Source organism: Contarinia nasturtii, unplaced genomic scaffold, assembly GCF_009176525.2.
Source record: "Contarinia nasturtii isolate CC-2019 unplaced genomic scaffold, AAFC_CNas_1.1 Cnas_scaffold_129, whole genome shotgun sequence".
NCBI classification, from domain to species: domain Eukaryota; kingdom Metazoa; phylum Arthropoda; class Insecta; order Diptera; family Cecidomyiidae; genus Contarinia; species Contarinia nasturtii.
This window is the reverse complement of record NW_022197486.1, coordinates 1,159,411-1,170,795: the sequence shown is the minus strand read 5'-3', so window position 1 is coordinate 1,170,795 and position 11,385 is coordinate 1,159,411. Positions and strand designations below refer to the sequence as shown.

The window sequence follows — 11,385 nt, the reverse complement described above, 5'->3', positions numbered from 1 at the left end:
GAACGAAAGAAGGCGAAAGAAAAAGGAAAAATGCCACAGAAGCTGCAATTCAAATCACTTTTCCTTTCGTTGTGTTGTGTGTGTATGTGTCCAATGCTAAAATAATTTAAAAAAAAAAAACAACAATAACGAAAAAGAAAATGGGATTGCATCGATCGAAAATGGCTTTCATTGTCCGGCCTATTACAACGCGCATTGTAATTGAAAATGAAAAAAAAAAACGTTAGTAAATAGTATAATAACGACGACAACACGGTAAATAACGGAATTGAACACAAACCATATCAATTTGATGGCCAGCAGAGTGACAGAGAGACTTATCCGATCATTTCACATGTATTTGATGTAATTTCAGAGTTAAATAACAGCAAAGAAAGACAAGGCGTCGACGACAACGAAGAAGAAGAAGAAAACTAAAACAAAATCTCAACAAAAAAATGTGAAAATTGAAATTGATCCCTTTGCATGGTCTAATGAATATTGTCGCAGCCATTGGAATTTGATTTGAACTTACCAACATAGGCTGCAGTTTGAGTTACAACAAGTGCATACTTGATATTGTGTGCGCGCTGATGCGCACATCTGATCAATGTTCTGCCAATGATTTTCATTTTGTTTCGATTGATTTTTCATGGGTTATCGTCTTCTGTTTTTCGATCGCTATAACGGCTAAAGTGACGCGAAATTGGAAACATTTTCCACACGGCGCTATTCGTTGGGCTTCCATTCCACCTGTAGCATATACTGCAATGGTAGCGCATTGGTTTGTTTATCTTTTTGCGACAAACGTTGCCGCCGAACATTGCGCGTTTGGATCGAAATAGACCCAAACGCCAATTGTTTGTATGTATTGTTTTGAATACAACAGCCGAATGAGAGTGTGCGTCACGGCAGGCCAAAAGATATAAATTATTCTTGCTCCGCTGAAACATTGTCATTCAACATTGTGCCTTTCCGAAGAAAACAACAATCTTCAAGCCAAAAGAAAATTCGGTTTGTTTTTCTTCACAATACAGTCGCTCGGATTATTTCGACTTCAAGTGAAAATAAATCTAGAGAATTTTGCAACAAACAACCAATTCACGAATAAGAAAATTGGATAAAGTGAAACGAAAACAAAAGAATTTAGTGAATATATTAAGTTGAAAATAAAATAACTCATTTAAAATTCAGTGGGAAGAAAAAAAGGTAGAGAGAGAGAGAGAGAGAAAAAAATCGTTACGAGAACATTTCCAATAACGGTCTTTATTTACATTTTTGCAAAGAAATCGCATACTTTTTTTCCACTTTCGATTGCTCATTGTTGGAATATTTGCTTTGAATATTCTTTTGTTATTTGAATGAATTTTAAATAAGAAGAAACATTCAAACGACGATACCGAAGAAGTTAAACGCAATCTTTCGTGTTATATATATATATATGTGATTATTTACGGATTCAACAAATTTGTGAAAAAAAAAATCGACAGTTGGATCATCAAACCTCTGGGTAGAAGACAGTTGAAGCGATCACCACTTCCAACTTGGGGACCATCGGATAAACACCTTTGGGATTTACTTTTTTGTGTGTCATCTTTTGTTTGATTGTGGTAACATGGTTGGAACAACGATTTGGTTTTCATTCGCTGTTTGTTGTTTGGTAGCCATTCAAACGGCCTTGGCAGGAGAATCCAATGAACAGTACGTAACATACAAAGACTTTAAATCTGATAAGCACCCTTCTTTACCATATTTGCACTCTTCCACTTACCGTTTTTGAATCTAATAACTACAACAAACAAATCGTTACAAATATAATTGCACGAAATCTTCCTTTCATTGCCACCTGTCTGTACTCGGCGTCGAGTCAAAATATTAACTGTTTTGAATGCATGAAATAGTCTTTCCGTGCATTTTGACTCGATGCCGTTCTTTTTTTGTCTTGCTTGTGCTGTTTTATGATCCAAAAATCAACGATGAAAAAAACGGATTTGGCTTGCGTTAAATTGCTTTGAGTTATTATATCAATAAAAACATTAAAATTTACTCTCGAAATTTCCTAATATTGAAAATACGATGCTCTGAAAAGAGCTTTAAGTCAATAATCATGATCATGATGGTTGTGATTGATCAAAATAACTTCAAAATGATTAATCTCAAAACTCATGTTTGTCGTCACAACATTATTCACCTATCTTTGGTTTTGATGGATTTGAATGAAAGATATTAAATTCAAAAGAATCCGCATAAATTTTATGATGTCGATTTTACAAAAAATATATATGTTTATATATAGATGATGGTGATTATGATAAAAAAAATTCAAAAGGAAAATAAGAAGAAAACGAAAGAAAAATAAATTTCTCGCATAAAGTTCATTAACATTGACGAAGCGCCAAACTAACAAATGTTAATAAAAGTGAGAGTCATATGGATGCATCGGATGGCTTGTTTTGGTTTTGCATCAAGTGTACCGCACCATCGTGCTAATAGAATGCGTTTATGCATAATGGTCTTGGACATATAATCAGCGGCTGCTTATAGCAATGGCAGCAATTAAATGGTGCATGATTACATTGTTTGTCGATATTATTACAGTTTGTCGTTTGTCCATGTTTCATTCCGTTATGCCTATAGGCAGCTTTTTACTCAAAGTCCGTTCACAGCATTGAAAACAAAACCATTGAGTCAATTAATGTCACGCTTTTATGGGCAGGCCAGTATTCAACCAAATATACGGTTTACATTTTCGGTCATATGCATCGAATGAAAATTGAAAATTGTTTTCTTACGCAAAGAAAAAAACAAAACAAATGTGTAGCGCAATTTTCTCTTTTTTCACGTCATCTATTTCCCATTTCACGTTATAATACACACGCACAATATTTATAACGGTCTTTTGTCCAGCCATCATTATTCATTTGAAAGAGACTAAAAAACATTTATTAATTGTTGTCGCATCACAAAACAAGCGCACCACATAATCGGCCCCCGTAATGAAAATGTTGCAATCCAAACAAGAAGCAAGCCATGTAATTAGATCGAAAAAGTCGATAGCAAACGAAATGAAGCACATAAATTGATCGGTTATACCTATTCACAAGATACCGGCGATTATTAGATGGAGTAACATTTAATTACTCGTGTTTTTCTTGGACTTTTTCACACTTTTTCGAAATACACAGCACATCATTATTTGATTCTTTTATCTCTCATAATTTTACACTATGGAATGAAAGGCGGAACCGAATGGAATGCAACAGAATAAAAATAAAAGAAATAAAAAAGCTAAAAACCAAAATATTGTAAAATATTTCCATGTTTTTGATTAAATGCATGACATCTGGTGCCTATTTTGACTATTTTTCTTCTGTTTTCTTTCTTTCTCTCTTGTTTCTGTTTTTTTTTTTTCTTCACTTTAGTATTCATATAAAGTTGCATGTACCGCAGATTATAAAGAAACATACACATACACGAACCATTTACAAGCATCATTTTGTTAAACCAAAATCGGGAAAAAGCTTGTCGCATGGACCAATTCTGCAAACACTATCAGCATCACCATCATCACTGAAGCTTAGCAGCAGTAGCAGCGGTATTGGTAGCAGTAGTAGCAATCTGTTGAAAGCGATACCATCGCTAAGCGAAAGTGAGAGCATTGCATTGGGTTTCGGAAAGAATATGTGGCGACCATCGGCATCCGATTATCGGACCAGTGAAATGAATTATGTGCCGAAGAAAATGAAAGTACCAAAAAAGAAAAATCCATTTAAGATGCTTGAAATGATGGCCGAAGCACATGCCGAAGGTCACGAAGTTCCACCGCACATCATGAAGAAATTGAAACCAGCACTGGCCGACAATGATAATAGCGAGACCAGCGAATATTTTCCCGATTATATGCTAGCCAATGCCGATTTATATAATTCAGATGATAACAGTGCATCGGATTCGGATTCGTCAAAGGGTGCCGATTTAATTTATGTTGCACCACAAGTTGATAAATATAAAGCCAAGAAAACATCATTGTATCCATCGAAAGTACTGCTAACACCAACACTTGCCACAGCGCTTAAAGGTAAAAAACCAAGAATGACCCATGACTGGATGCCGGGTACATATTCAACATCACTCAGTTCAACATCATCGACCGCATCGGACTCCGATTCAGATGATGAATCCGAAATCAAACACACCATTTCACAAATGCTCAAAAGAAATAAGCTACGAAAACCGAAACGAATAACATTGCCAACACTTCACAGCCCATCCGAAGATCATATCAACATCTTGAAGATGACACGCAAACCTATGTCAATTACGAATTTCACTAAATTTAAGAATCGACTATCGGCTGCTGCGTCCACACTAAATACAAGCATTTAACAAAAAAAATATATATAATAAATTTGAAGGAACGACAGGAGAATATTGTCACCGATTGACAGACGTACGACGATCAAATTATACTCGTTTTGGTTGAGAGCTACGATAAACGCCTCATTCATTCAACATTTTAATCATTTTGTTTGTTTTTTTTTTTTTTCGTTCTAAAAATCTTTTTTTTATCTAGTTTTAATGAACTTTTGTCCGAAAAATGTATTTAACGAACGTGATTATTGATTGAATAAAGTATAAGATAAAAGAGTTTATGGAATTTTATTTTTTCTTTCTGACCTCATATAACATATCTATAGAGCTCCGATGAAGATCAAATGGACGGCTCAGAATAAAAGGTAAGTATAAATTACTGTTATTCATTTGAATGAGAAGATCGGAGAAGATCAAACACAAGGAACTATTGGACTTAAAAATCCAAAGTCTATGAGTATAATTGATTCAAGATAGAGGAAAATAACGATTGATATATTAATTGCGAACGGATTTTGAGTCACATTGCCTGGTTTTTGTCCGGATTTCGATGAATTTCAAGTGGATTACCGGCCCGGCTAGACATAAAGAAGATATTTAATATCACATTTCATGGTGCCGCCACTGGATTTGAATTTTTAAACATTTACAATTACATTTTTAGACAAATATAAGTTTTATTCCAACTTTAAAAGTTAATTTTTATTTCAATTTAAAAAAACAAACAAACAAAAACAAATTTTTAACATTCATTGAAAAAAAAAACAAACAAACAAAATATTTGGTTTCTAAAAAGTCGTGTTTTGCAAGCGTTTAAGTTTCATTTTTATAAAGTTTCGTTGCGCCCATAATTGGTGTCTTTCAGATAATACAAACAATCGCCGTTGATAAGCGTTGCAATAGTTCGTTTGTCACTGAGCAACGAGGCCAATTTATAACGTAATGTAACACTTTGCACCAATTCAATAATTGTTGAAATCGCCTTTTCCATTTTTGGCGTGGCATTTGATTGTGTTTGTAAGAAATTCTTAACCAAATGTTCAATCATATCGTCGGTCAGTTCAAATCGAACGCAAAACTCTATAATATAGTCGTCTTTGCCTTGTAGCACAAATTGATTAAATATCGCTTCGGTCCATGTAATTTCATACGGATAAGCGCGGCTGAGTATCAACGATTGAGGAATGTTCAGATCATTATTGACCAGATAGCGAAAAGCATTTTCACCACGAATATTTAACACGCAGATACAAGTCAATTTGGAATTATCAAGAGCGTCACGTACCAAATGAATTTGCATCGCAACTAATTCAGCATTTGAGGCAGTTCGTTGTGCCAAACCAAGTTTATTATCCCACAAACTATTTTCGGTTGCATGCGAATATGCATCCATAGCCGTAGTTAATGAATCGACCAGCGGTTTTGAACACACCAAAAATGTTACACCGGCCGCTATAGATGCATTCATATTTGGGTTAACGTTAAGCGTACTGGTGCTGGCACTGGTCAATTGATCGGTCGAATATTTTGATAGATTCAACGATGCGGCGGAAATTTCGTCTTCGGAGCGTTTTTCGTATTTTTTCAGTTCATTGTCAATGATCTGTCGTGCTTCGGATTCGTTAAGTTGTGCCAACTCTTGGAACATTTGAAAATGTAAAGCGGCCAATCGATAGTTTTCCTTGTCATCTGGATGATGTTCTTTTAAATATGATATTATTGCATCTTTAAATCCACTCTCTTCGCCAAATTGTCCAAGTAAACATTCAAATTGTTCATTTTTTATGAGTATTTCGAAGCAATAGTACATGTCACGATATCGACCAACTCCAATCAATAGTTTTACAATTAATAGCCATGATTTGGCGGCGGTTAGTGCTGCTGTGATCGCTTTACAACGTTGTAACACGAATGCAATACCTTCCATTGAACATTCATGTACAAAGCATTCATGTGCTTTGATCAAAAGTTCAACGGTAATTGTGTTTTGCTTTTTCATTGACAAAACTTGACTCTCCATAATTGTTCGAAGATTGTTCAAAATTTCACGCAATTCATCAGCATTTGCATATGCATTCAAATCGTATTCCGTATTTTTTAACGAGTCGAATTGACGATAGATTTTTAGCGCATCACAATATCGCAGCAAAATGTGACCCAACAATGATGTGCATGGACACAGTTCCAAAAATAAATGAAAATCCTTATCCAAATCAAATTCCCATAGGAAATTTTGACCAAACGATTGTGATGTTGAATTTTGAAGCGTATAAAATCGACATTTGATTATTGCACGTGCGATTTGTTCAGCGATAAAATTGGCTATTTCATGCGATGTCATTTGCATTGATGTCATGATGTCGCTAATTACGAGTAAACGATTTACACATGGATTATCGATAGCACTTTGAAGTAAAACATGAGCTTCTTTTGTTTGTAACACATCCATATATTCTTTTTCCAAATGCATAGCAGCCCGAAAGACCATTGCAATACGTTGAACCAATTTGAAGCCATATTTAACTCGTGATGCAAGACTCTGCAGGGAAATGAAAAGAAATGTTATTTAAAATCGTTTCACGAAAATGAAATTGTAACCACCTGAATTGCGTCCAAAAGATCTTGTTTTTCGCTGGGTGGAATTTCTTCAAAATCGACGCGTGCCGATTCTGAATCAAGATAAGTTTTACCTAAGGGGTGAATTACAAAAGAAAAGAATACGATTAATTTAAAATAATCGAGAAAGAATCAATAATTGCCCCTAAGTCTTACCAGCTGGTGACGAAGATGCACTCGTACTGTACGACGTATTCAATCGTTTCAATCGAAGGGTTCGCCGATTGAATTTCGATGCCGCATGCTTAAGACCATCATTTAGCATTTGCTTCTGTTCCGAAGACAAATCATATAAACTGGCCAAACTTTCTGCCAATGCCATGCAAAATACTAAATAATGTAAATCAATTGTACGATGACTGAATATGCCTTGTAAACGAAGCGCTTGAACAACATCACCTTGTTCCAGCAGTCGATTCATTAACTGATTAAGTCGCTCGATTTCTTGTTTTTTCAGCGGATCTTTTGCAAAAATTGTTAATTGATCAACGCCGGCCAAATCTTTTAGATCCAAAAATGGTTTGAACAAAACACCACGCTCCGCCATCATAATCGTTTCAAAATACTCTGAATTATACATTTCAATGTCATCGATGCGCGTATCATTTTTTAATACACATTTGTACATTTCGTATTCGATGCGATCACGTGGTATCACTTCATTGGGATAGAGATGATGTTGTTTGATTGCATTTAAAATTTTCTTTAGCACCAAATATTTTTTGATTTCGGTGTAATCCAATTTGGCCGATACGTATAGCAAAAAATTCACTAGCACTAATGGTGAAATGGAATGCTGTATAATACCACGATCACAATTCTCAATGTTAAAATGTTGATCATTTTCAAATTGATAGATCCATTGCTCATAGATGATGGTATCTTTGGAGAGATTCAATAAGTCGGCCATTTCTAATGCGCATGCAAATTGCTTTTCAGCAATTAACTCGTCGGAAATTCGAATATATTCGTTTTGTAAAAGCGTTGATGTTTCCATATCAGTTTCACATTCAACGGCGATGCAAACACCATTCGTATCGGACGTAGCACGACACAACATTTCATCAATATTAAGACGAACTTTTGTAAAACAAATAATTCGATTGATGGCCGCAATCATACCAAAATCAATTACATCAACATGATTGCCGATGCCCGATGCGCTTATTGTATCCAGTAACTGTTGACAATGCTCCATCGAATCAAAGCTTCGTTTCACATATGCAACCAGCAACGAAGTGATGAATCGCAACATTTCATCGGATGCCATTGGCACTAAGCCATTTATCGAAACCATTCCTTCGTCTAATTCATACAAAAATTCCGTAAGTAATGCACTTGTTTCGGGCACAAAATGATATAGACTCGTTTTCGATAGAAATAATGTGAATAAGGCAAATTTACTGTTTGGATAAAAAATTTCAAAACTTTGATTCAATGTTCGCACATAATTCCCTTGCACCGTATGTGTTATGATGTACTGTGCAAGTTTGGCATATGTTTCTATTTCAATTGGTATCGATGACAATTCAGTCGATATTATTAACCAGATGATCCAACAATAATCCACAACCGTTGCGTTCACCGTTGCTGCTAACACACTCAAAATTGGCCATTTCATTTTGAATGCATAACGTATTAAATTTAAATGCGTACACGGTTGATGTGTGTCGGGATTCTTCATAAATTCTCTAATCATATTGAGATTCAGTTCGGGCTCTTGCGGTAATTGCATTTCACAGGTACAAATTAAAATCACAGCAAATATATCCATATCATCGTTGATGTTTAAAAATTGTTGACACGACAACAATTTGGCCGGCGATATTTTTTCTATGTAATTCACTGAGTTTGAAATTTGTCTATGATTTGCGTTAAGCTGGAAAAGTTCGAGAAAATATTAATAGATTATCTTGAAAAAATCGAAAAATGTGAAAAAAAAAAAAAAAAAAAAAAAAAAAAAGAACTCACCAAATGACTGGTGGCATCGTTTTTACCATACAATTTTCGTTTATGTTCGCGATACGAAAAACTGTTTGTTCTCCGTGACATTTCGGCATCGACAATAATTTCTTTGAGTGCTCGTCCAATGTTCAATCCAATGTTTCGATTTGCAAAGCAATCCATTTGACACACATCAACAATCGATCGTATCGAATAATTGTGATAGGCTGCAAACAATAAAAATTGAAACCAATTTGATCGTCGGGCGGCTTCTTTGAGAAATGACAATGGTAAATCGCTATTTCGTGCACCATACAAAATTCGTAATGGTTCCAATTTATGTGCATCAAATAGTTCGTTCGAATTTTCACCGTTTTTGATTTGTTTCAAAATAATTTGTTCACATTGTTTGAGTACAAGATCTTCGCCGAAGCAAATGCCATGCTTAAAATTGTCAATCGAATTTTCTTTGATAATTCGACAGCATTTGATGTACGCTCGTAAAATTTGTGAATTTATGCCAAGCATTTCATTGAATGCCACACAATGTGCAATCAGTTCATTATCATCGAAATTATTAACGGCAATTTCACACACTGCTCCGCATGCTATTTGAATTTGTGCATGCGATATTTGCGAATATGTGTTTAGTTGATCAACAAAAAATTTATAAACCGCATACGCGCTACGATATTGCTTTACATAGTGTGTGTAATTTAAAACGGTTGATTGGCCATATTTTTTATTTAAAATTTGATTTGAAAATGATATCAATTCAGTATTAGTTGCATTGGTTGCATTGTCATTATTCGCTTCACAGATTTCAGCTTTGATCACTTTCAGATCGATATTTTTTAGCTGCAGCATTTCATCCAATGTGGTTTCATAGTCATTTACGATGGGCGTTGAACTCAACTTCCGTAAAAATAAATCGATGACCGAAATTTTTCCGAGAATTTCACAACTTCCTTTTGATTGGGCCAAATCCATTGGCGATTTATCTTTTAACAGTTGCTCCATTAAGTAGATATGCGGAAATTTTGAGTAAAAATCCACATCCGATGTTTTAATAATATATTCGGAGCATTTTTCCGAAACAATGGCCATCGAGGTTTTCGTTTCAAAATCTTCTTGCTTAATCGTCAAACACAGATCAATCTCATCTTTAATTTTACGAAATTCGGGTGCAATTTTTTCAATCAATTCCACACTAAAAATATCATAAAGTAGCAGCACCAAATTTTCTTGGCCACAGATCAGTCTTATGATTTTCTGTAGATTTTCATCGACCATAAGCCAATTGGCATTCGTATCAAATGATCGTGTAGTAAATATCCGCTGTAAAATTGTTAATATTGAATCTTTTTCATTGTTCACGATCATGCCATTCTGTGCAAAACTATTCAATATGTATTCATCTAATTGTGGATGATTTTGAACACTTGCAAACATATCCGGTTCAATTTCCCATGATGAAAATAAACTCTTCAGGGCAACATCAAAACGTGGCTCCTTTTGGCTGCCATCAGTAACCAAATTGCATTTGTTGGCATACAATAAATTCAACCAATTGGCAATGTATTGAAATTGTTCGGAACGCCATAGATACGTCCATGTAATATGTTTGTCAAGTTTTTCCACAAGAATTGCATTTTTACAGTGTAAACACGTTGTGACGGCCATTAATTTTCGAAATTCCACACTTTTTCGCAGCAATGATTCCAGCGTAAACACATGAATTTCATCTTCAAATTGACGCCGTAGTGTTTTATTCGATTGTGCCAAACGCAACACAAGCAAATAATAATCGTATTCTTCGCGTATCACATCGAAATTGTTGTTACAATGTTGTAAATGTTCTAAAACACGATCTTTTATATCGTCATCGATATGCTCCTGTGATGTACTTTGAACAAATTCATAGAAAAGCGCTTGCGGTTGCCGGCCCACATTTTTCAATACCAATTCGGCCTTATGCACTTGTCGATTGGTGAGCAAACGATGTACATATTTGTCAACTTCATCGTTAAAATATTGTTTGACATCGGTCAATGGCTTTCCACTGCGTCGCACCAAAAATTGTAACAATAAATTGATATATTTTCCTTTTGTTGCAACCTCTTTTATTAACACTTCATCTTCAATATGTTCCCATTCTTTCAACAATTTTTCCGTAAATTTTTCACGTTCATTTGTTGGTGTAGCCATTTCTTTCTCACTTCCTCTGTTTTACGTTATAACATGGTTTGTTTTTGTTTCAATTTGTTGATTTTGTAAACACGACACATTCACTCTGTAATTATTTGTTATTTATGAAGCATGACAACTCAGTACGGATCTCTTCTACTTAGATTACACAGCTGATTCATTCTACTGATATTTTGTTTATCGTTTTCGATTGAAATGAAGTAAACATGAATTGTCAATGTCTAATTTGATGGATGAGTAAGAATATGTTCATGTATACAACCCTGT

At 34.8% G+C, this 11,385-nt stretch overlaps 2 protein-coding genes across 2 annotated transcripts; one reads left to right on the top strand and one right to left on the bottom strand.

Annotated features, from left to right (window-relative positions):
• The first annotated feature begins 949 nt into the window (after window positions 1-949).
• LOC116345145 lies at window positions 950-4,494 on the top strand. The gene is made up of 2 exons (XM_031774262.1): window positions 950-1,680; window positions 3,402-4,494. Exons 1-2 carry the CDS (start codon window positions 1,595-1,597, stop codon window positions 4,363-4,365), a joined length of 1,050 nt encoding a protein of 349 aa, XP_031630122.1. The 5' UTR covers window positions 950-1,594; the 3' UTR covers window positions 4,366-4,494.
• A 646-nt stretch (window positions 4,495-5,140) lies between these two features.
• Window positions 5,141-11,298, bottom strand: LOC116346831 (spatacsin). The gene is made up of 4 exons (XM_031777072.1): window positions 8,938-11,298; window positions 7,123-8,845; window positions 6,952-7,040; window positions 5,141-6,889 (listed from the first exon to the last, which is right to left on the bottom strand). Exons 1-4 carry the CDS (start codon window positions 11,116-11,118, stop codon window positions 5,177-5,179), a joined length of 5,706 nt encoding a protein of 1,901 aa, XP_031632932.1. The 5' UTR covers window positions 11,119-11,298; the 3' UTR covers window positions 5,141-5,176.
• Window positions 11,299-11,385: the final 87 nt, after the last annotated feature.

Bases quoted from the DNA above. Each gene is read 5' to 3' on its own strand.
- LOC116346831 (XM_031777072.1), bottom strand. From the start codon at position 11,118: ATGGCTACACCAACAAATGAACGTGAAAAATTTACGGAAAAATTGTTG. The intron at 7,041-7,122 runs GTAAGACTTAGG...TTCACCCCTTAG, and splicing joins TGCATCTTCGTCACCAGCTG to GTAAAACTTATCTTGATTCA. The intron at 6,890-6,951 runs GTGGTTACAATT...ATTTCCCTGCAG, and splicing joins ATCTTTTGGACGCAATTCAG to AGTCTTGCATCACGAGTTAA.
- LOC116345145 (XM_031774262.1), top strand. From the start codon at position 1,595: ATGGTTGGAACAACGATTTGGTTTTCATTCGCTGTTTGTTGTTTGGTA. The intron at 1,681-3,401 runs GTACGTAACATA...TCTTCACTTTAG, and splicing joins GCAGGAGAATCCAATGAACA to TATTCATATAAAGTTGCATG.